We start from the raw sequence: 26,287 nt of genomic DNA, 5'->3' as shown, positions 1-26,287 counted from the left end.
CCTTCCAACCCAGTCAATACATGTAGGTTTTGGAAAAGTACAGTGGTACATGCTACCATTTCATTATTGAAATTGGTTCATATAAATGCCCAATGTTTCCATGATTATCCATTTGGAAATTACACAGCACCCGGGTTTGTTTCAAGAAAGACATCTGATCAAGAAAGTATCCAACGTTTTATGCAGTAATTGTTTTACATTACAGTGTTGGTAACAATATTTTGAGGTGATCTGGTTTGGAAAACCAGCAAATATACAATGCCACAACTGTGCCAAATACAATTTACTTTGGATACGTACTGCCCTGAATGGCTGGAAAACCCACACCAATTTGCTTTGCATTAAACACAAAAATGAGTGCCCTACAAAACTAAGTGAACAGTAGTGGCTCTTTCTGTACATAGTTCCATTGAATGGTCAGATCTTTGGCAATCGATACTGTAACTGATTAAAATTCAATCATGTACAAAATCATTTGACTTAAAATGTCCTTCTGCTCAAATGAATTGAATCCCATAACATTAAGATCCAACAGTACACGGTGGAATCTCTTGCTTGTAATATAGATGTCTCCACAATCCACTTTGCATCCGTGATGGATTCCTTGTGTCTAACAATATAGTTAATTACACATCACAGTTACGACAAACTTAAATTTACTGTTCCACATCTTGCTGTGGCTTTCCACCAATAACAACACTGCAGATGCTAAATGGGTATTTCTACAGCTTGTGATTCAAAGACAACCATTCTAGCCTAGACAACATGTTTGAGGTAACATTATTTTCTGCTGTCAAAAGGCCATTCAAAAATTAAATAAACGGGATAAAGGTAAGAATTTTTTATGTCACAATTTTCACGTGTGGCAAAGCTGATCTTCAATGAAAACTTCTCTTCGTTGTCCTCCTCGCATTGTATGTCTGTCATTTATTGCCATTCTCCACAAAACCTTTCTTCTTGTTTTAGGCCTTATTCTCAAAGAAAATTTCCAGTCTTTTCACTGATTGAGGATTCCTTGAAAGTTGTGTTTTCTTGTATTTTTGTGTTGCGCACGTAAACATCAGACTTGAAACTGACTATTTGGGTATACTGTTCCACCTTTTCAGGAATTAAATTTTTTTTCCCCCCACACAACCTCTCCAGATTGTGTTTTTTTTTTTTTTTTTTACCTCTTGTAGTTTGGATTTAAGTGGTGAATGTTGTCATACCTGTGTGGCTGATGCTGCCATTTTGAGTTGCCCATGTTTTGTTAGTGTCCCCATGTCACTGTGGTTAATGGAGTATCTGGTGATCCCGTCTATGCCATTGTCTCTAGTCTCTGGCACCACCCCTGACACGTTGCTCAGGAGGTTCTTGCCCTGCGGGGAACACAATGTCATGGGAATACGGGAGTCATCCCAGTGCTGCAGCTCATGTTGTCCTTTCCCGGGAGTCGTCGGTCGTTGTAAGCGTGCATGTTGATCACTGCATCCGTCTTCACCATGACTGGAGGCTGTGGCTTGTGTTTCACCCGTCTCTCGCAGGTGAACGACAGTCTGATCTCGTCCACCATGGCACTGCACAAAGACCTCTGGGCGAAAAGGGAGGATGCGGGGAGGGGAGCAAGAAGAAGAGGGGAGAGGGACGGGGGGTAAATGCCTTAGCTTTAAATTGTTCTGACAGCAGAGTGTTGACAGTCTCAAGAGCACAAAGAGGATTTGAACATTCATGTTGCGTTAATGCTGCAGTATGTATATGTGTGTGCCCGCATGTGTCACCACATGTAGCTCACTTCATTATTGCGGCTGTGTCTTAGAGTGAACAAGTGTGGCGCACAAGCACGCATGAATCTACTCACTTAGCATGACTCAAATTGGTGGTTTACAACAGTAAAGGGTTCATGCTATTCTGACATCTCCAATGACTAATAATGGATTAATTCTCTATGCTCCAATTTGCAATTATGCTTGTTAAAATAAGTAAATGTTGTGGTGTTATGGCCAAGTACTCCTGGGGATTAGCCAAAGGCATGCAAATCCTTTTATATCATGTTTGAACTAAAAGCCATGAATAGAGCACAGCTTTGGTTTAAAGGCTATGTGTGATATGTTGACGTATAAAAATCAAGCTGAGATGAAGTGAAATTCTAGTCGAATGTAATTGAATTCATTTTAAATTAATTTTCCATGCATCCAAACAACAGAGTAAAAATCAAATTAAGAAAATATTCGTCAAATTATTTATGGGGACATATACCTGCTCACGTTCCGCAGTCTTCCTTAGCTTGTAGATGAATTCGGCGATTGCCACAAACACAGACAGCACGAGGCCAGATGCCAGCACAATGAATATACCACCCAGGTTCTGGATACCCATGGGGCCTGTTTCTCGACGCTCTTCATCCAAGCAGCTGCTCCCACTCCACCACTTCTCCTTCAGCATGTGTAGGCGCCCATCCTCCAAGATGCTTAAGATTGCTATGGTGATTTTGTCCCTGTACGGGGAGCCTGGAAGCAACATAAGGTCTATTTTACTTTGGAAGAAACGCCAGCTGGACTCTGTGATAATAGGGTTCATAAACGCGTTGTCATTTACTATCTGAATAGCAGCTAAAAAAATAAAACAAAACAAGATTTGTGCTGCTACTGCTTCTATAAAGCCATACCTTTACCCTCAACCTTCAAAAAAAAAAGCAACACATGACTTATGAAAAGGGCTTAAATTTTTTAGTACTTGCTGGTCTGAAATGTACTCTCTGGTCATTCACAAGTCTTACCGAGGGGAGTGCCGATGCCGTAACCTTTGCTGTCGATAATCCCTCCCACCTGTGTCAGGTTACAGTTCCTCCTCGTGATGTAATCAATAGTGGTCGACTCCGTAATGAGGGCATAGTCTGACTTCAGCACTCTCTGAATTCCATCCTCAATGGACTTCACCAGTGATGTTCTTGGCCTGCTGCTCATAAAGGCCCACATCTTCTCAAAAGTAGAAACCCTAGATTTCTGTAGGGGATGGAACAAGCCAGTTAAAAAAAGAAGTGTATGCCTTTGAACCTCATTTGAACAATCTCTCTTGCTGCAGGCAAGGAAAATATAGTTGAAAAATATACAATGCTTTTACCGCAAAAAAATGAAAAAAAAAAAAAACTTGAGCAAAATAACTTTTATATGCTTTAGCCCAAGGTGTTGAAGCATGGAATATTGCTAACCGTGAAGTCTTGCTAGTCCTTTTGTAAACTTTAAAACATGACAGAATAACTTTGCGTTTATGGTGATTTTTTTAAATGAAAGTTTGAAAAGGAAATGCCAAAGATAGGACTGGTTCATTTACAGCATTTCTGAATGTGGTTTCTTTGGTAAGTGACCAAATAGATTTAAACGATTACTCCTACAGATCTCCATTGTCACAGGATTAAAGGACGGTAAATTGAAGCTTTGCACACATCTATTCTCATAAGTGCTACTGAAGCAGCAATAATAGAATGCCTTGCCATTAGTCTTGCATCAGGCTATTTGGTATTTCATGCAATTTTCTATGAGGTCACATTTATGCCATGTCTAATCCTAGATAATTACTGTCTAAAGACTATAAGCCATTTCAAATTGTGAAAGATGCTATTATAAGAAGCCCTCTATTATTATTAACTCAAGTAGAGGCACAGCCCTGGCTGCTTTAAACTAAGATATGATAGTGTGATATTAAAACTTAAAAATACCAATTAAGATGTATGACAAATGTTGCTAAGCTGGCATCTGACCATATGACAACTTGCAGCGTGTTACTCATATATCAGATGACTCATGATAGAGAACACTTCCCAATAAATCATACACACGTGGACAAAATTGTTGGTACCCCTCAGTTAAAGAAGGAAAAACCCACAATTCTCACTGAAATCACTTGAAACTCACAAAAGTAACAATAAATAAAAATTTATTGAAAATTAAATAATCAAAATCAGCCATCACTTTTGAATTGTTGATTAACATAATTATTTAAAAAAACAAACTAATGAAATAGGGCTGGACAAAAATGATGGTACCCATAACTTAATATTTTGTTGCACAACCTTTTGAGGCAATCACTGCAATTAAATGATTTCTGTATTTGTCAATGAGCGTTCTGCAGCTGTCAACAGGTATTTTGGCCCACTCCTCATGAGCAAACAGCTCCAGTTGTCTCAGGTTTGATGGGTGTCTTCTCCAAATGGCATGTTTCAGCTCCTTCCACATATGTTCAATGGGATTCAGATCTGGGCTCATAGAAGGCCACTTTAGAATAGTCCAACGCTTTTCTCTCAGCCATTCTTGGGTGTTTTTGGCTGTGTGTTTTGGATCGTTGTCCTGTTGGAAGACCCATGACCTGCGACTGAGACCAAGCTTTCTGACACTAGGCAGCACATTTCTCTCCAGAATGCCTTGATAGTCTTCAGATTTCATCGTACCTTGCACACTTTCAAGACACCCTGTGCCAGATGCAGCAAAGCAGCCCCAAAACATTACTGAGCCTCCTCCATGTTTCACCGTAGGGACAGTGTTCTTTTCTTCGTATGCTTGGTTTTTGAGTCTATGAACATAGAGTTGATGTGCCTTACTAAAAAGCTCCAGTTTGGTCTCATCTGTCCAAAGGACATTCTCCCAGAAGCTTTGTGGCTTGTCAACATGCATTTTTGCAAATTCCAGTCTCGCTTTTTTATGAGTTTTTTTCAGCAGTGGTGCCCTCCTTGGTCGTCTCCCATGAAGTCCACTTTGGCTCAAACAACGACGAATGGTGCGATCTGACACTGATGTACCTTGGCCTTGGAGTTCACCTTTAATTTCTTTGGAGGTTGCTCTGGGCTCTTTGGATACAATTCCAACGATCCGTCTCTTCAATTTGTCATCAATTTTCCTCTTGCGGCCACGTCCAGGGAGGTTGGCTACTGTCCTGTGGGTCTTGAACTTCTGAATAATATGAGCCACTGTTGTCACAGGAACTTCAAGCTGTTTAGAGATGGTCTTATAGCCTTTACCTTTAAGATGTTTGTCTATAATTTTTTTTCGGATGTCCTGGGACAATTCTCTCCTTCGCTTTCTGTTGTCCATGTTCAGTGTGGTACACACCTTTTCACCAAACAGCAGGGTGACTACTTGTCTCCCTTTAAATAGGCAGACTGACTGATTATGAGTTTGGAAACACCTGTGATGTCAATTAAATGACACACCTGAGTTAATCATGTCACTCTGGTCAAATAGTTTTCAATCTTTTATAGAGGTACCATCATTTTTGTCCAGGCCTGTTTCATTAGTTTGTTTTTTTAAATAATTATGTTAATCAACAATTCAAAAGTAATGGCTGTTTTTGATTATTTAATTTTCAATAAATTTTTATTTATTGTTACTTTTGTGAGTTTCAAGTGATTTCAGTGAGAATTGTGGGTTTTTCCTTCTTTAACTGAGGGGTACCAACAATTTTGTCCACGTGTGTATCTCTCTGAGAAGAGTGGAAAATGGCACCACATCCAGTATTTTCTTTTAATCTATCAACAATAGGTGGTAAGAGGTGCATTAGGAGGTAAAAGCTACATTCCTCGAAAGTGTTTGCTTGGGTGTGCGCTTTCGGAATCTATTATTTGCACAACTCCTCCACAAGACTTTTTCACCCATCCAGTGCTTTGCCTGTGAAGCAAATCAAATCAGGATGAGCTAACTGCCAGTGGTGGATTTTGCCATGATCTATAATCACAATATCAACTCCACATTAATTTTTGCGTCTCTGTCATGGGAATACATCTGCCTCACAACCAGCCATCTGTTGTCTGCGGGGCGGGTGACTGGAGTGGACACTTCTCGAGCTGCATTTCACAGCACATTTGACTGGATTCAAAGGCAAAATCGCAGACAGTTAAATATATTTTGTGACATAAACTTCGGAGCAAAAGCTTCCAGTTATAAACACCTGCAAAGCCTTTATCTATTCACTGGGTCTCATCAGTATTTATCATGCTTCTGTGCCTCATTGAGTTAACGTCATTAAGTCTTTCTGTAGGAGCAAGAGAGAGCAGAGGGCACTTGAGCTTTGGGTAATTAGACACCTGTGTGTCCTTCTATTTATGACAGGAAAATCACAACTGCAATTTATGAAAGTGCATGAAATGTTTTAAAATAACTTTCTTTTAGATAGCTTTTCTGAAGAGCTGAAGGTTGATTGTTTTTCCTTGAAAATCTGTATCCATCATTACATTTCGGCAAAAATTATCAACTGAAAAGTGTTATGTAAGTGTTATTAGTAATTAGTAATGTAAAAAATAATAATAATTGGATGTATTTCATATTTGATATCAACAAAAATCCTGAACAGAGTTACATAATCAAAGCTGTGCAGTCCAGTGTACACACCATTCTGCAGATTCACTGAAAAAGAAAACTGCATTCCTGAGCTCAACTAGAAAATTTGGGGGCATAAAAACTAGGGCAGATTGATGCCCTTTTTTTTGTTATTGAATGTCATAAATTTATGGATTGTCTCCAATAAAATGTGCAGTGCTTTCATTTTCTTACTCCGAGAAACTGTAACTCTGTTACATGTGTTATTCAGCACCAGAGCAACAGAAGCATCTAAAGCAAAGCTTAAAATAATAAAATAAAGTCAAAAACCCTGCAGGCAAGTGCTGAAACTTCGGAATAAAAAAAATCATCAGGAATACATCAAACAGTGTGGAGAAGCTAAAGAATTTTCCTTTGCTGTGGGAGTTACGAATTAGAAACTATATATATATATATATATATATATATATATATATATATACATATATATACTTTCAGTAATTATTTGTAGCAACTCTATTTTGCATTACATACTCATAGCTACTCTGTATTGTTTGTACTTTACCTTAAAGAAAGTCATGGTTGCACCATCTTTAACCACACCGTACTCAATCTTGGTCTGCTTGGCAATGTCATCAGCCGAGTCCACAGGGGAGTCCATTCTTTCCACAGTGAGGAAAGCTGCTAAATTAGCTGTATAGGACGATATGATGATGAGTGTGAAGAACCACCAGATCCCGCCAATTATTCTGGTCGACAGGGCTTTGGGCATCAATTCTGAGCCTGTATGCAACACAGAGTGAGAGTGTATTAAGCAACTGACTGAAATGTAACTGAAATAAACAAATGCAGTAACACGAGCACTAGCATTTTGTTAATTAGCTTGCAAATGTTTTGGCAGCGCTGCTGGTGTTGATCAAGGTAGTGCCAGTGATAAAATGGACATTGAAACCGGCTTGGCGGGTAAGTCAAACTCTTAATAGTTCAGAAATTGTAGATCAGAGCAGTGAAACTGTACGTAGCCCAGGCTTTTATATTAGCTACACGTGCTTTTTTTGCAGCTCACGTAAGGCTTAATATTCTATAGGATGACTTCCATTGTGCATTCTGACAAGCTAATCAACCATAATTAACAAAATATACACAAAAGTATATCAAAAATATATTTTAAAAAACATCCTAAAAAATCTCTCCACATCTTTTGTATAGTACAAACTTTGTTATATTCTGTATTGTCATTGCAACATGGAAAGTATTTTTTCCCCATACAATTGTCACACTGTCTCAGAAGAGATGATTCATACTCTGCTGTCCAGTATCTGTTCGCCACTGTAATCACACTTAACAGCTTTCTATTGCTAAAGCACTGCCAGCATTCAGTTACCATTTCAGACTTATCTACTGAGGATCACTGGCAATTGTGGTCAGTCATAGTCTATTACTAAACTTGTTGTCTGAATTGAGTTTTGGTGAACCAGCTTCCAAACAAGTTCATTTGTTGAAATTATGCAAAATGTGAGATCTTGGGAAATAAGGTCGACTGTATATACACATTTGCAAACACATCATCACAGCATGTATAAGAAATGGATAAAGGCAAATCAAGATGTGGTATCTGGCCCGACTGACAGTACATCTCTGCACCAGCCTTGACTTTGAGTGGTCCTCTGCTTAATAATACTATGTTTACAATGGCTCACTGACTGATGTTAAAGTTACTTTATATCTCATCTCTGACAACCTTTAAAATACCCTTGTGCCTCATGCACTCTGTTACTTTCCTGAGAAGATTTATGAGGGCAATTCAGAAGAGTAACAAGCCCACAGAAGGGGAGCAGTGTGGTCAGCTCTTTAACCTCCTCTACCAAATTTGATTGGATTTGTCCTTTGTGGTTTGACAAAGACTCTACATGGTTACAAACAAGGGACGACAGTAGCATCCCTTAATTCACTACGACTTCAGAGAGGGATGATCCAGATGCACTCTCTGGTTGCGGAGTGAGTGAAGCAACGGGGAACTCAATTGAATTCCACACTATAAAGCGTTGTTGTCAGCAGGGAACCGTATATGGCGCAGCCTAAATAAATACAAAAAGCAGATCAGTCAAATGGTGCCAGGGAAATAAAATGGTGTCAACATACCATGCAATTCTTTGAGGAAGGACTTGTCTCTTGTAAAGCAAGGCAGTACAAATATCCCTTCAAGAGAAGACAACACTGATATGCTTAGTAACCAGAACATTACATCTATCTCACTAAATGCTGCACGGCCCATGCAGGTGTAAATATTGCTGAGGGATTTATGCCAGGACATAACTGACATTTTTAATTTTGCTATCAGATTCAGGAATTCATGTGCCATTTGAAATAAAGTCACAGGAGATAATGCAACATCAGGAGGAACTGTTATGCTATATGCATATATAATCAACATAGAAGCTAGCTACTTCCTCTTGCTTTTAGTCTTTTTACAGGCCACTATGAAGTATTTAACATTCACTACATTCCTCAGAAAAAAAACATTTAGCTGCATTAAACATCTACTGTATCTTTTTCTGACACGCACATTTGGTGTCTGTTCAAAAAACCTTAGCAAATGTTAGATACATTAGATAGTGTTTGCTGCTGATGCACTCAACGTAGCTGCTCGTCATTTTGACCATGAAAGATACCACTACTCTTCCCCCCCCCCCCCCCCCATTTTATCTTTTAATTAAGAAATGTTCATTACAGTTCAAGAATAGTCAACATCACATATCACATCAATACAAAGCAGAAAGAGAGCAGTACAAGTGTACCGTCTCTCCGTACAACATAAAACGCTCAGCTCACCACCTAACAACAACAACAACTGCATGAAGGACTTGCAGAATGCAAAAACGTATATCTCCAAGCTACCTGATATTGAGAAAGAAATTAATCTATTTATGGGAGATAGGTTTCTACTCCTTCAGAGTATATAGGCTACACAATCTAACAGAGTATTTATAGTATATAGTTTATAGAATGTCGCGGATCCAAGACGGAGAGAAAAAAAGGTACTTTCTGCAATTCAGCACCATGGAGAAAGCCATGAGTTTATCAGTCTGCGGCACCATTAAGCTGGTATTATTTCAGAGCCACGGTCGAGGCTATAGATTCTAACTCCTAGCCTCAGTTAGGTAAAGGATTAGTGAGTCAGACACTAGATATTCAATGAAACACCTCTGATTCTATTCTCTCACTGTTACTGGGTATGGACCCCTATCCCACCCTCAGATTGCCAATAGCTTTAATAATAAAATTTCCCATGCCTCCAAAGTGGTATCATATCTTAGTGATATTAAAAAGTACAGTTCTGTCGACTTCTGTGAAACCTGTACGGCTGCCTTTTTACCCACCGTTAAATCATTCATCTCTTGCAGTATTATGATTTTAATATAACAAGGTGAACATGGAGTTTGGAGGTTTTCTATTTCTAGCTTGTCTGTAATCCATATATTCTTAGTTAACCAGAAGCAAAGGAAGCTGGTAGTGAGTTAATAATAGATCCACTTCTATTGCAGCCACTACTAACACCTCAGTTTACACTAATTAAGAGGAGATCATAAAGAAGGCAGTCTGACACCGCCATTATCCTTTGAATAAATGAACACTGTTTTGCATCTAATGATGGGTTTTGAATTGTCATTCTGGGAAAAAAAAAAAAACTTTTCTCTGTGGATTCAGCAGTGCATCATGCTAAACATGGTGCCCTGGTTTTCCGTAATGTTATTCCCCACAAGCAATGCCTCACCTCAACACAAAAGAGAGCCACTCTTTCCCATGAGAATGATTACCTGCACTTAACATTCTGTTCTGTGGAGTCATAATGCAAAGACTCTTTCAGCGTTAGAGGCTTTTACTAGTTGTTAATTGGTTTAAAAGAATGGCACTTGAGAATGGAAATGTTTATTCTACTGCAGGTAAATAGTAATGCTTGATCGGAACCTCATAAAGATGCAAAGACATAACAGCAGTTTCTTAAGTAGAGACCAAATGCCAGCACATATTAATTTGTGCTTAAAGAACCAAATAAAGAGTGCTTCGTCTTAAAATCATGGGCAATATTCTATTTTGCAGAAAATACTATATTATTGAGGAAAATGTATTGGAGTAAATGAAGGAATTATGTCTGAGAATGAGAGAGCTGGGAATAAGTCGACTCTAAATCAAATATACTTTCAAAAAAATTCATACGTGGAAACCAATTTACGGGAGATGCTCAAACATATGTTTGTTGTGAGCAAAAGCCTACTGAGACCCCCATGAAGGCATCTGAAGTACAGAAAGTGTTTGCTTTTGCACCTCCTCATATTTTATGTTCTTTGTGTTGTCTATGACACCTCCCTCCCACAGACAAGCTGGTAGATTTTTTTTTTTTTTTTTGGATCTCCTCAAACACGTCCATTTGCATTTTAAACATGTCAAGGAAATGGCTTCCGTCTCAGCTGCTGTCACTGTGTTTGGCAGACAAGCAAGGGATGTCTGTTTATGTGACACCGACAAAATATACCTCGCTGCAGATGCCGCCGTGCAGCATGTGTTACAAGGTACTGTAGCTCAAATTGGTGTCGCGGAAAGCCAGAATCGGTCTGTGTTGGTGTTAACCTCACATACATCGTATGTTGATTGCCAACATATTTTGATAATGCTCCATTTAAAATATCCTGTTCTTCAATGTAAAGAATATGCACCATGGGCTCATAGTCCTAATACAGATAAGTCTGCTGGAGAACAAACAAAACACACCTGAACATCACGTTAACTTCGATATTACAATGTGAAAATTTGTATTCGGGAAGCTATGAATAAGAGCTGATTAGCAGCAGCAGCTTCAGTCAGCTGAGGAAATACGAGAAACACTGGAGCTCAGGCATTTACAGGCAGCAGTGTGTGCCACGGTATGAATTATAATGGAAAATTCTCCCCTGTTTAGTTTAATAATATAGGCTACTAACTAGCTCATTTTGTTTTGATTCTCTCTCTTCTCTCCCTTCTAGCACACTGGTGCTACACTCAGAGCTCTCTGCCTGCACCCGCAAATTGGCAGAGCTGCTATGCAGTTTCACAAGAGTGCTGCCGAGTTTCTGTGCTTAATGAATTGCAGAATGTGTTTGCTATCCTTACGGGCAAAGATCCACTGCCGAGTCTCACTAAGCCTCCTTGATTTGTCTTGTTACATTGAGGTTAAACATTTTGTTACTTGGGTCTTTTTCTCCACAGTTGACTTCATTATGTTATTTCTGGGCCTTCATTTGCTTACCTATTCCTTTAAGGGACACCTAGCAAGTGAAAAGCCATTGATATCTCTTTGGTTTTTCAGTCAAAATCCTGAAATCTGCAGCACAAAACTAAGTAATTCATGCTGGTTTCTTGTGCTTAAGGAACAAAGCGCTGTTTTTTGTTTTTTTTTTGTCTTCTGACACTATAAATATATGACACCTGGTTTCGAAATTATACAGCGTCAAAAGCAAGATCACAGTGACATTAGCTGCTGAGCTACTTGTTGGACAGTTATGAGTGAGACATATGGATTCTCTGCTCCAGGTCACTCTCAGTGCAAGTCATGCAGCGCTGAAAACATCACACCAGGCAGTTCGAGCATGGCTGACAGCTGGCATTTGTCAGACATGTTCCTCAACTTACCCTTTTCGTCCCAACACTCACAAAAGCTCTTGAGCAGGGCCAGTGACTGTGTTACGGGGAAAGGAATGCAACGTTGTTTTCCATCTTTACCCGCCAATCTCTGACAAGTGCCTGGCACCTACACTTCCCTTTTTAAACAGCAGGTAGGTGACAACAGCCTTCCTTTGTCATGTAAGACTGAGCTCTGCAGTTGTTCCTGACAGGTAAATGTCTTATGAAACAGTCACGGAATGGAAATCACGGAGCTTGTCAGTTAAAGAGGCAGAAAGGAGCTAGCAGCGAAGAGGAAAAGAGGGGATGGGGGTAGGGGGTGATGTTATTGTTTTTGACAGGGAACAGGATGTGCGCGCCTCCATACCTTGTTGCATTAAGGAACCGACTCCAAACCAGAAGCTGTTGAGGAGGGTGAAGTTGTTCTCCACTACATCTGATCCGGGATTACAAGGATGGGCGTCGTACCATTCGTACGGGCTGAACCTGGGATCGGGAGAGGAAGTTGAGAGGGTGTTTTTAAATCTTTCCCGGTTATGAGATCTGAGAAAATGCAGGAATGATCTTTTCTTTATCCGGCTTGAACAACACTCCTCCAAGAAGTATTTCAGAAACTGAATCGCATTAGCTTGAGAGCTATTCTGAGAGATGCAACCATTCTAGAGCTCCATTCTTGGTGTGGAATAACAAAACTATTGACGACTGCATTAGGACAGTAGCTCTACAGGCAGTACTTAAAGCAGCCTTAATTGATTTCCTGGCCACTCTGGTAGCAGAACAAGCTCTGAACATCACAACTGATGATCCTTTATCTGCCATTTTGCATGACAGAATTTTACATTTCCAGTTTACAGTTTGTCAGAGCTTCTTTTTTGTTGTTGCTAAGTACAGATGCCAGTGGCTATAAGTAAGAGTGACACACAGAAAAAGTAAACTCAAACATTAAACTTGTCAGCGCTAAAACAATGAGTTGAAAAACACCCAAAGGTTCAGAAGATCTTGACGTCGAAGGGTTGTTTGAATTATTCATTTATTTATGTTCGTGCATTCACTACCATCCGTGACAAATTTTGACATTACACGGAGCCCTTTGATCAGCTGTTCACACAAAACACACTAAATAGTGCAACATCAGAGGAATAAGGTGGCCATCCGTACACAAATTTAGTTTACATGCAGTAGTTTTGGTTACAGAAGTATACAAACTTTGTCAATCTACTATCAAATGTCACGTCAAAACATTTTTGAATCAACTGGCCTTACCTTGGCCTTACTTTGAAAATCCTCTTATATTTTGCCAACATGCTTTGTAGTTAAAGGTGACCAATGAGGCACCAAAATCAAATTCTTCAGGGGGTATGAAATGTCATGTTTGAGAATAGGAGGAATAAAGACTCCTCTTAAAGTCACATGAAACAATAAAGCAAGCATCCCTCCACTGCTCATAGCATTGCTTCATAGCATTTCACAGGCAGATGCTGCGATAAAACATGCTAAATGTCATTACTTTCTTCTTTTAAAATGTATTTATATAACGTGAACAAATCGTCTTTGGGCCTTTATTTCGAGTGTTATAATTGTTTGCTTCGGTCTCCAGATATACCATATTTCAAAAAATCCTACTAATTTCCTTGAAACATGGCATATCTGCTACTTTAATTAGATATCGACATAACTTAAAAATACAGATCCACTGGAACCTACTATGGTGAATTCTCTTGTGCATATTTTTCATGTGATGAATATACTGTGAATAATCAAGAGAGATTTTATTAATTGAAATATATATTGTTCAAAAGATCACTCAACTAAAGACATGCTGTAAAAATATTTTCTAATATGTCTGCAGTCTACTTCAATCAGACACGGAACAGGACAGATGGTTAATCATGAAACAGTGAGTGGAGTCTTTTCCAGGCATCGTTCAAATGTTTCTCATCTTAGTAACACACTCAGACATCTGAACTGATGGACATTGTTATTTTTGCCCAGCGTTGAAGAGTTTTTTTTTTTCTTGTGGACTTAAATTATTACTGTCAAATACACTCACGAGTGTTTCCATCCGAGAGTGTTTCTATTAACATTCCTAACCCATCTGCCCCTTAACAACATTTGCAGACATCAGAGAGGCCACGGTCAGCTGTTGTACAAATGCGGCACTCCCAAGCATTTTAATGAATCTCTTTGGTGTTATTTGTTTTACGTTAATGACAAGTTGAAAGCTGTGGTTGTATGTCACAGTGGAGAAGCACAGAAAATAGGAGGGACTATGTAGCCAAAATACACAGGAGCGAGACTTAAACAGGACACACAGATGACAGGGGGAAAGGCAAAGTCTTTTTTCATTACTTTGAGTGCAATTTATGCGTGGCGCTGATTCAATACTGCTGGTTTCTCTGGTAATTTCTAAAGAGGTTGTGCCGTCAAGCAGAGTCATACGCTTGCTGCAGACCACGTGCTAACAATACCACAGCCTACACATAGGGATGTGATCTGGAAACAGCTTGGCATCAAAACACATAGCGTAAAGCAAAGGTTTCATTTTGGATTTAAAAAATACAATACTGAATTTGCACTTACTCCTCTGTGCTTTCACAACATTAACTGCCCGCTGAGTTTCAATATTGTCAGTTATTATATTACATTTATTTACACACTCAAATAAACACTCTAATAATAATTTACATGTGAGTTATTTCAGTTTGAAATATTGAAGAACAGGTCTGCTTATATTCAGTAACAAAATTTAGACAACAGAAGCAAAGCTTACTCAGTCAAACGTGTCATACAATCAGTTATAAATTATGTTGAGGAAATGCAGATTACAGCAGGTTTCCAATTAGCAACAAATAGTTGAGCTCAGTCATTTAAGAAGAAATAAAATTGGAATTTTGTTTTTTAAATTCAGTTCAATATCCGCAGCGTAATAGATGTAAAACATATGCTTTACCCCACAAGATACTGGTCTCAGTTTTTGCTCTTTTTGTGGGATTTGTTAAGAATAAGAAAATGATCAATATAATATAAACTGTAATATCTTTATGTAGAAACAGTTGCTCAGCTTTGCCTGTATATGGGCATCAATGAGCATCAATGCCCATCCAAGGTAGAATCTTTCATGCTTTTCAAAGTCCAAGGCAAAGAGTTCTCTGCCTGATACTGCTGATGGTACAGTGACACCCTTGTCCACTATTTAAAATGACCGTTTTTGACCGTGATGCACTTATAGGGATGCAACCTTTCAGCTATCTAGGCCAGCCTCCAAAAGACTAATGCAACAATTTAAGATGATTTTGTACTCATGTGAAGCCACTCCAGAATTTGTTTGGTCTCACTACAACGAATTAGGATAGAGGAGTGCAGCTGTTTGCTCTCCAGCCCGAGAACTCCTTTCAACGGCCGCTTCTCTAGAACTTCCTCGAGCACCACTTTGCATGCGAAGCAGCAGGAAATACAGACAATGATACTAAAAGGATATTCATCGCATTCATGACCAAAAAGAAAAAAAACCCTGCAAATTACAAGTAAGATGCTATTCACCCAATCAAACAGCTAATCTTCATCCATCATAATAGTGACTGACTTATTAAAGCCAAGAATTCCATTATTTATAATATATGTGAATGCTGATGATCAACTATAAATAGCTTCTGCAATTTTCGATTTTAATTTCATATCAGGTGTGTATATTTTTATTTCTTTTTGTACTACTGAACATGATAGATGAGTTATTCTTTTTTTTTTTTTTTAACTTGAGCATAATTTTCTCTATTTAAAAGGTCATTTAAAGCTGAATTACCAATCCCAAAGACACGACACAGGAAACAAGAAATTGCACATTTGACAAGACTTTGCGACTCAAATGGAGGCTTTCTATATTCCTCCTCCCACTGCTGGGCTGCATGCAGACATAACTGCCTTGATCACTACCTACAGCTAACACAGTAGGATGAACTCGCTTGTGAACTCGAACCTCAGCCTGTAATGATAAGAGAGTAAATTACTGTCTGTTGAAGGACTGATAGGACAAATACCAAGTAACTTCTGCACTTACCTGGCAATGACAAAAAGGACACAGCTAACGCCCAGGTAGGCCAGCAGGATGTAGACCCAGATATCGGGAGTCATGGGGTTCAGGAATGAGAAGAAGCCGTTGTTGGTGGCGTTGGGTTTGCGATACAAGATGCTGATGCCCATGCTCATGAAGGGCTTGGAGAAGTCGATGACCTTTTCACGCATGTAGGTGATGGTGAGAGGAGCCACTGCCAAGTCTGCTCTCTGTAGTGGCAAAACAAACAAAAAAATAGTAAATGATAATTGAGTCTAATTTCTATTTTGATATTGGCAAACTTTTAATCAAGCTAGCAGGGTAGCTGTTAGGGTAACAATGCTATTACCTCAACATTAAAATGTGGTGTGGTGCTAAAGTGAAGAGATGAAAGTAGCGTGTGATCCATTTTCTATTCTTCCAGCACTAACCATGAAGTTAGCATTATTTGTTTTGCATAAAATGTCTATAATACACTGATTATCATTGAAAGTGATAAACAAATACATTCAACAGCCAATAATATATTAATATTTAATGTGTGGAATGGGGATCAGCTGATATGGGTTTCCTGTCACTAACACTAATGATTATTGGTGCTTGAGAAAGGTAACGGATATTTTGAGCCGAGATACATTACATGTAATGATTTAACAGCATGTAATAGTAGGGAACCTGTCATTTATAATTAGACTCTTCATAATAAGGGTGACTATAACTGAATATGTAAAATAGAAATAGGAGCGATTCAATTAAGACACCCTCCTCCGTTTGTGTGCACTCGACTGAGATTGATTTGTCTCCTGCAGTCACGTCGGCTGTTCTGTTTTCTTAACATTTCACTGTTTTATCCCTTTCATTGCCCATTAAGGTCCTAAAGCATTGTTAATTATTGTTTTCTCAGATTTAGTTTCAGGGTAATTTGTGGTTGCCTCCTTACGTAGCTACTAGGCGTTAGCGTAGCCTTTACCACTGTGAGAGTGGCAAATTTCCTGGTTTGTGGCAACTGCTTGTGTTTCTTGTTCAGTTTTCGCAGCGTATGCTTGCGTGGCATTTCTGACATAACAGGGTGACTACAGACAGAGAAAAGACGCTGCATCAGACCTGAAGTAGCACTTTTGATTTATCTATAATTTGCAAATAACGACACCGATAATTGACAAGGTATCAGATACAACAATAGGTCAGGCCAATAATCTATCCCTAGTATGGAAACATACAATAATATATATCTCTGTGACATTCTCATCCAAAATGATGAGGTGAATGTGATATTTTTCTGTTCTTCAATGATGCCTTTTGGGAAAAAGTACAGACATTGCTCCAATGTATGAGATGAGTTCCCATTTATAAAGCTATTAGTGTCACTACAATGACATATGACACCATATAGCAACACAGCTGAGCATGACAGCAGAAGTTGCAGTCACCTATTATATTTATGTATGACTACATATTCAGAAGGCTACCATTTATATTGGCGGCCTCAGCAGCTCCCCTGCACCATGGCTGGACAGGAGGTTAATGAAACCAGCTGCTTGGTTCACGCTCCAATACCTCTTTTCTTTAAGAGACGACACAACTCACAAAAGGGGGGCTTTCTTTACATCCTACACACTGGGCAATAGGAGAGGAACAGGGCTCGTTCATACAGAACTACATCGTACAGCATTTTCACAGAGTAAAATAAGTTCTCATGTTTGTTTTGGAACTTTCTGCAAAACCACTAGACCTACAGGAATTTAATTTGCATAAACACACGCCACCCTAATAAAATGAAAAGAAAGGGAGCTGAATGATGTACCCATGCCCTGCTCTCTCTTTGTGAACCAATGTATTCTATAGCCTTTTCTGTGATCTGTTGTTGTTGTGTTTACATCTGAAAGCGTACTTTTTAAATTCCAAATTCTCTGCTACAGACCCTCTGGCAATTCTCAACAGGAATTAAACTTTTTCAGTCTCAGACAGTTCTTCCCTCTGATTCATTTGATAACTACCACATATCCAGTAAACAAAGTTCTGGAAGAAAACACTTCCACTTTGCGTGTGGCGCCACAGATTACGTGCTCCTGTGGTCCACATCATGGTGGCTAAATATACAGTGGCCTTTCAAGAGGTAGAAAGATGGGAAAACCAGCGAACCCTGCTGTGTGTCTGCTGTCTCTCTTGAACTATTCAAATTTTGTTCGACACATACTGCTCCCCCTGTTCTCTGCTGCCGACTGCAGCTTTGAACCAACCTGCCACTCAGCCGTAAGATCGACCAGCATGCATTCCAGGGATCCCTATGGTGGGCTAATATACATGCCGCATGTCCTTGTTCTGCTTTTCTGCTTAGGCACACAAACTGGGCACAAGCAAGATAACCTGATAGTGTCCCGCTATGTGCAACATGGCTTGGTGTTATCTTGGTTTGCAGATGGTGTGCTTAGTGGTGTTCTCCCTCTGGCCCTCGTCCCCTGACAACAGCCTCCAGGATTAATGAAGTTACTAATATGATCTACATATTTTCAATCTACTCAATATACACTGAGCACAACACATTGTTAATCTGAGCTATATTTTCTTCTTTGTTTTTGTAAAATGAATGCCGATATAAGGATTGCATTGCACTTATATTGTAAAGTACATATAGCGTCGCCATGTTTATCTTTCTGTTCCTTTTCTGAACATTTAGAGCAGGTGGAAATGCTCATTTTTTCTTTAGAATGCGTTTCAGGCGTTAAGCACTCTGCTGAACGATGCAATGTTCACCACAGATAACAGACAACAATGTTTGCTTTAGGGCTGCTGAGGGAATTTAAAATTGTCTGATTGGCCACTGGTACATGCAATTACAGCAACTCTTGGCGGAGGATAAATGCGCATGGTGACATTAATGTGCAGATAACACGTAACAGTATAGATACTATGGACCCTCGTATAATGTAGTCTCGCATCAAAATTTTGCAAATGGTAATTATGAAGTGTATAGTGTGTTATCAACAATTAGCTGCTTTGCGTAAACTGTAGATTCATTGTATTGTGGCCTGTAACTGATTTACTCAAAGGCAATTTGTAGGACAGACGTGCTCTAACGATTCTGACAGGTGAACGTTTGTCCTTGCAGCTATGGGTCACTCAGTCACATTCACTACCAAGACATCCCCCTGTGTCAGATATGGATCAGAATCACACTTGTTCATCCACTTGTAAGCCAAATTATTTGTTAATTGCACGCAATTAACAAATAGTGTTTAAATGATGGGCTGCACAGTGGTTAGCATTTTTGCCTGGCAGCTAGAAGATCATCGGTTCACGTCACGGGATCTTTCTGCATGGAATTTGCATGTTCTCCCTATGCATTTGTGGGTTTTCTCCGGGTATTCCGGCTTTCTCCGGCAGTCCAAAAACATTCTGAATATAACTGGTAACTCTAAATGAGTTAGGTGAGCTGAGATAGGTGGTATATAGACAACAGATAGATAGATGGATGTTTAAATAATCATAAAAATGCAAAATATGTGTGTTACCACTGGAGTAACAACTTCTTTCAGACATAAATCTAACTGACTATCTATGTAGACAAAGGGGATGCGGGTTGGCTATAACCTTCCAGTGTTTCTGTCGAAGCGAAGATTAATTGGCATGACAGACACAAATTATGTGTTAAGGACTCCATTAACATTTGCATCACAGCATGATTAAAATGATCATCTATTGTGACTAAATCAAGTTTAACAAGGCCTGTTGCATCATTTAGCACCTTCCAAACAATGCCCTTTGGCACCGCAATGAGCTTTGTGACTACTCACTTGCACAATGCTAAATCATTGCACTTGGCAACATTGTGCTTTCTCATTCAGAAGCTTCACTTACATGAAAAGTAAATCACATAATACTGTGATTTCCATATTTAAACATAAAGAGTCAAATGTTCACATGTGCATCACGGAATTTTACTCTATTTCTGTCATGTCTCCTTTTCTGTGTGAAAAGCTTGATGAGCTACAGGCATGGCTGAAAGCTTACAACTGATTTTAATAAAGCCCATTGTTGTTCTCTTAAAAAGGTGTCAGTCAAAGGGTTCTGTGCAATTTTGTAATGCAGTGATGATTTATGAGGGTACAGGAAGTGAGCTGATAGCATGAATGTATGGGCCTTGTGTCTCAGGACCATTTTATCAGCTAAAACCAACCGTTTTCTACTTCAGGCCTTATCTACCACTATATCCCTTTTTAAGTAAAGGCACACATCCCCAGTAAACTTAGTTTAGCTTATCTATCTGTGTTAAAAATACATGGCAATCTGTTTTTAACTGGTTAATCCAAAATAATTATAAATTCAAACTGAATTGACAGTAAATAAGACAAACTATTTTCTCTATCTTCTTGTATAAGGTGTTCACAATTAATGCAATTCATACATACAATATTTTTTGGAAAAAAAAAAATTGGGGGGTGGAAAACCTACTGCACAATACATCACAAGCCCTGGCCAAGTTAGGAAAAATGCAGCACAGTAGTTTGGGGTCTACTTTTCTCTTAAGAAATATGTATCTTATATTATCTCAGGGTCAGATCTCTTGAGCTGGCCTTAAACTTTATGTTTCAGGTCTGCTGAATCATGCTCAGCTTATTTATACCAACAGGGTAAGAAAAGCACTGGCCCACGAAAAAGAACCGACAAAAAAAAAATCGACAAAGAAATCATCTTGCACATTTGGTAATGTGACAATAAGCAGTAAAAGCAAATACTAGAAGTATAGATTCTAGTCTCCACTTCTGCTCCAATTTCTAAAAGGAACATGCATGAAAGGGTAAAAATTCATGTTTAAATTCACATGTTTAGTCCTGCTTCTGTGCTGCGCAAGAATTTCTCTCTGTCTAAAGCTCTAATCCAAAATAAAATCGAGCTAGACATTATTATGTATATGTATGTGTTCAACAGCTTGTGCTTATATTTAAGCTCAGTGCAGAGGTCCCAATCACCAGATGCTACATCTTTGCAAAAACACATGTAAACCTTATGTCACAAACACCAACAGAACAATCTTTTTTTGCCTGTAAGCTAATTACCAGACTCTCTGTGGCCACCTGCATCTTCTCCCTTTGAAACCAAAGAAAAGACTAATACAGATACCATATGCGCTGGTTAATGGTGGAGTCATGCATCTCCATTTCGTGCCAGCAGTCCCTGCCTTTGGTAATCCATTTGTTCCTCTAAAGGTTATTGTTATCAACATGGATCCAGCAAAAAGCTTGGACAGAGAAATAAAGTGCTGCAGAGGGAGCCCACCTTTTCCAACCCTTTCAGCACCAAGCCATTGACTCCTGCCATACAATTCCCTGCACTAAATGCCACTTAAGCTATTACAAGTTTTCAGCTGAGTACAGCGCTGACCTGATGTGGCTGAGGACAAAGTGAGAGCACTGACAGGGACACTTATGAAATGCCAGCAGAGAATTGCCACCATCACTTGATGTGAGGCTGTTTCATGGCCACCGAGGCTTTGAGTTTGACTCAGACGGCTGCGATTTCCACTATCCCTCAGAAAAATGATTGAGGTGTGTTCCCCAGAATCCTTACAATGTATGCAGTATTACACGCTCATCCTAGACCTCCGGTAGGGCTGGCTGAAGGGAGTGGTTTGTCTCACTGAATGGCATCAATGCACTTGTAACTTTTAGGCAACCTTGACATAATTGTGCCATAAATGTAACTGACAGTTTTGCAGGCTTTTCCTGACTTGTACTCAATCATAACTATATCACTGTCCGCGTGGAGGACATAACCTGGAATTCAGTTCAATGACATGCTTTTGTAAGTCTGCATGATGATGCAATACACTTTTAACAGTCTGGGGAGCTACATAATTGCAGAGATGCAGCGGATATTAAACGAGTAACTTGACAATAGGAAAAACGCTCATTCACTTTCCTGCTAAGGGCTCGAAGACAAAATGATGCCTCAACAATAAACGGGTAGCTGCACCTAGCAGTGGGTTAGCTTACCTTGACACAAAGAAAGGAAACGGGGGGGAAACAACTAACAGCACCAAAGGTAACAAAACCTCCCTTTGCAGTGCCTTAAAACTGACATTTAACTTTGTTGCTGGTTGCCTGGCAACTGCTCCCAGCTAAGAAATACACCAGCACATATTCCCTGTAAAATGTTGAATTTGTCATTTGCACCTCTTAAAAACAAACCATACTGTGTTAACTAGTGAGGTTTATATGCACTTGTATGCATATTTTGTAACAATTAGACGGAGCGTGGCTAGTTCTTTTATAATCCTTATGCTGAGCTTAATTAACCAACTGCTGGATCCACATTTACTGCACACTAGCAGAGTGAAATATTCTTAGGTAATGTCGGGCAAGGAAGCAAAAAAGAGACGCAATAAAGTCAAACTTACATGTTCTATAAGTTCCCTAATCATGCCATTCCACTGGCCCTTTTCATCCTGAGAGCCATATTTCTCATCGGGAACCAGACGGATCTCGTATGTGAAGCCCAGGATGTTGGCCAGCTCTTTTAGCAAGTCAATGCAGAATCCTTCGAATTGGTCGTTCCCAACCAGCGCCTTGTCAGACTTCTTAAGCATGACATATGGCTCCTCCTGCACAAACCCAAAAGATCAAATGAAAAGCAATGGTGAGGTCAGCTTTTTCAATTTGTTTCAGCACGTGCACCTAATTGAAGCAAAGTGATCTGAACTGACGAGCTGCTGTTGCATTTAACAGGCAGTGACAGCAGATTCGAGTTCAGGATGCGGATACAGGCAGTGTTAAAATATGAAAGAAGGCTGAGGTTTTTCCTTACATTGATGTAATAACGAAAGGAGACTTGAGCTAAATTAAGATCGCAATGTAAGTAAATGTCTTTTATATTGCAAAGCTGTATCCTGTGTGTCTGTAGTAACAGCAATGCACACAGATGGAATGTTTATACTATGAATGTGCCTGCAGTGTTGAGCTAACTAAATCCACTGTCTCCCACACACTGCTGTGCACTGACCTATATAACTGGTGCACAGGTCGGTTCATTTTATGGTCAGGTAACTGACACTCTTTACTGGCCTGTAATATCCTGCCTGGCTGCTCATAATTTGAGCTGTATAAAAGCTTGATTAGGAACAGAATGCAGCAGTGAAATGGAACATGCCCACGATGCTGCCTTCATCAATTGTCACCAACCTCCAAGGGAGAGCAACGGAGCTAAAGCCTGCAGTGACAACGACAAATACAGAATTGCTCATAAATGATTTCCTTTATTTAGTGCCTGTTACCGTTTCGCTGCCAGATAGACTTGCATATCCTGCTGTGCATTTCAAAACATGTTGGTCCATTTATGCAAAAGCTGTAATACAATTTATTGCCTCCAAAAGCCAGATGTATAATTTACAAACTGAGCTCAGAGGCAGAGTAATTGATTCTCTTATGAAGGTGACCCCATGCTTTGTGTGTGCTTTTTTTTTTTTTCAACTACTTGTGTGGCACGAGGGAAAAAGACGCAGTCAAAGAGGAGAAAATATTCAGTTATGGTACTTTTTTTATTTCTTCTGGAAATCATTTTTATAGGGGAAGGCAGAGCTGGTGTAGGTGTAGGTGGGGGAAACAAAAGCACTAGTTGTGTTTTGGTGGCATGTGGACACAGATGCATTGTTAGTGGAGGCAAGTTTTCTGTAAAGAATGGCCTCAAACAAGCCTTGCATCAAGAAGGCTGTAATTTATACAATAAATTCTAAATTAAATAGACTAAATAGGGGGGGGGAAGTGCAATGACTGTCTATCATAATATGAAGCCACTTGGACATTAAAATTAGGATTGCCGCTTAAATAAACAAGATGTGAATACTTGATCACAATGCATTTAGAGAGCGAGTGCTTAGGCACAAACTTTGCTCAAGTTGTCCAATTAACTTGATAAAAAGTTTGCGTGTTAAGGGAGAAAGTCATTACCATCTGTTTCTAGCCTTCCAATTCTTGCTATTCCCTAAGGTTTGGACTCAAATCAAAGTGTTTATACCAGTTCTAACCTCGCAGTCGCAGCATGGGCGTGCAAAACAGGAAAAAAAAAAGGAGGAAGGTGGGCCTGCGCAGAGACATTACAGGCAATGGAGTGCAAACAATTAATGTAAGGGGAAAAACACATTAAGTGTCTTAATCTCTTCTCCAAAGTTATCACTATAAAACCGTCAGACGTCTTGTTCATGCATCACTGGAATCAGTTTGATGCAGTGTCATTACACTAAAAGGGTAGATTGATATTAAAGCTGAAGCTCGCTTCTGCAATTTGAAAATAGTTTGCTTTATGAGCTTAAACTAATGATTCAAAGAAACGGCAAATGAAGGAATATGCCAGAAATATGTTTTCAGATAAAAATGATCCCAAATATTTGTGGAAACGTGAAGTGCAGTTGGAACAGTTCTTCAGAAACAAATCTACACAACACTTCTGACATTAAACTGCTTACCACTGTTATTTACCAGTACAGCAAGTTCAGCATTACACCACTTAAATCCTTGTTCAGTGTCTCATCTTTGAGACAGAATTAACATAGATAGCACCTGATAGGCAGTAATTGCGGCCCACCTTGACCTCACTTGTCTTAATTACTGCTCTGTAGTCTAATACAGGCATAATAACAGGGTTTAGCACTCTAACTTGTCTATCTGTCCTGAAGGACTTTACAGGGGACATCTGTGCCTGTACCTCCCTGATAGCTCAGAAAAGACCCCAACAGTCAGTGGCAGTAATAAATACATACAATTGGGGAAACAAATGAATGTGATGTGAATCTGGGGGAGGGATCACATTGTCATTTCCCTCAGAACATGTAATTAATACACGGAATCTCAGGAAGACTCAATAATATATCCTTTTGCTCAATAGCTTCTCAAATCTGTATCTAGTTACATATATGCAGGATTGCGGGTATTTAATGATTTGTTAGACAGTGCTATGTAGATTTGGCAAAATACTTATGTGTCAGTCAAAGAGTAAAACATTGCTGATGCTTTCCATATTGCAATGAACAGCACAACAAAGAGCTGAAGACGTGAAGGTCGGATTTCAATTTTTTTATCCAGCAGAAAACTGTGGGGACAGGAGGGGTGGGGACATCTTTTATGCCTGGCTACACAGGCGACCTACCAGGATAGTGGTGATGACAAGGGAGCGGTTAGCCAGGGAATCAGTGATGTTCATCCCTTTTCGCTTCGGCACTTCTGTGATGTTAAGACCTCCCGACGCACTCCACTTCCCTACCTGTGGAAGATGAAAAGTGTGTAGCTAAGTGTTGTGTGTTTGCTGGTGGACTCTGACCTCAGCAGACTCCCCCGCCAACCATCCTCCCACATTAGTGCCAGGTTGAACACATCTCCAGCTGCATTAGATGATTAGCTGAGTCACCTTTTATCAGCAGGCCGGGGTGTTCCAGAAAGCAGGGGGTAGTTAAGTGTACGTCTTGGACGAAATCAAGCATGAGGGGCAAATTGAAACTACAATCATTGGAGGAATTGTATATTAAGACAATGAATTGCAATTAGATTAGTCAGACACTTAAAAATAGCAAATGCTGCAAAAAGCTTACACTTCATTTGAATGAATATACAGCATGGGGTTAGTGGGATTGCATTGTGAAAGTAATTTTGCTTTGCAGTGTCAGTAAGATAAGCCAAGAGATTTGAACAAATAAAAGAGTTATACATGCAAGAAGCCCTCCGGCAAAACTCTCTGCATATTGTAGAGAGACACTCCGGAGCATGTCATTAGCACAAATAGTCCTGTGGCTGTCGGTAACAATCGCTGTTTGCAAGTCGAGCCCGCCACCAAACCCTCCTCCCATCCTTCCCTCTTTCTCTATCACTACAGATACAGATTTTAAAATTCAGTGGGGTTTGTGCTTGAGGTAGATCCATTTAAAGACATACAACCCCCCCTACAGAAAAGCACGAAAAAACGTCTGTTAATGTCCTCCCTGCCTAATCCAGAGAGAGGCATATGCTCTAATTTGAAAAGCACATTAGTTACAGCTTGTCACACAACCAAAGAGGACTCCAGGAGAGAGATTTAAAAATATCTGAATGCTTTCCGCTTTGCAAAATTCTTTCTAATTGTACCCAATTACAATTAGCCCAATTCATTAAACACGATTAACAAAAGACTTAATTCAAAAGTTATTTACTCATGCAACCACACAGAGAGCATTGCATTTGCTTCACCCTCCTGAGCATCCTGGCGTTGAGTGAAAGTGGCACTCTGAAAACCTGTACATAATTCCAACATGAACTCAAACTTAGGCTAATATTCA

At 39.5% G+C, this 26,287-nt stretch overlaps 1 protein-coding gene across 1 annotated transcript in view; it reads right to left on the bottom strand.

Annotated features, from left to right (window-relative positions):
* Nucleotides 1–1,144: 1,144 nt before the first annotated feature.
* The window catches only part of grik3 (glutamate ionotropic receptor kainate type subunit 3), a 93,895-nt gene continuing 68,752 nt past the window's right edge, over nucleotides 1,145–26,287 (bottom strand). The window contains exons 9-16 of the mRNA XM_051956737.1: nucleotides 25,129–25,242; nucleotides 22,388–22,591; nucleotides 15,997–16,220; nucleotides 12,310–12,428; nucleotides 6,850–7,067; nucleotides 2,756–2,981; nucleotides 2,236–2,486; nucleotides 1,145–1,570 (exon numbers count right to left, since the gene is read on the bottom strand). Coding sequence (XP_051812697.1) covers nucleotides 1,376–1,570; nucleotides 2,236–2,486; nucleotides 2,756–2,981; nucleotides 6,850–7,067; nucleotides 12,310–12,428; nucleotides 15,997–16,220; nucleotides 22,388–22,591; nucleotides 25,129–25,242 — 1,551 coding nt within the window. The 3' untranslated portion in view covers nucleotides 1,145–1,375. The remainder of the gene's footprint in view (nucleotides 1,571–2,235; nucleotides 2,487–2,755; nucleotides 2,982–6,849; nucleotides 7,068–12,309; nucleotides 12,429–15,996; nucleotides 16,221–22,387; nucleotides 22,592–25,128; nucleotides 25,243–26,287) is intronic.

Source organism: Acanthochromis polyacanthus, chromosome 12, assembly GCF_021347895.1.
Source record: "Acanthochromis polyacanthus isolate Apoly-LR-REF ecotype Palm Island chromosome 12, KAUST_Apoly_ChrSc, whole genome shotgun sequence".
Lineage (NCBI taxonomy): Eukaryota > Metazoa > Chordata > Actinopteri > Pomacentridae > Acanthochromis > Acanthochromis polyacanthus.
This window is presented reverse-complemented; position numbering and strand designations above follow the sequence as displayed.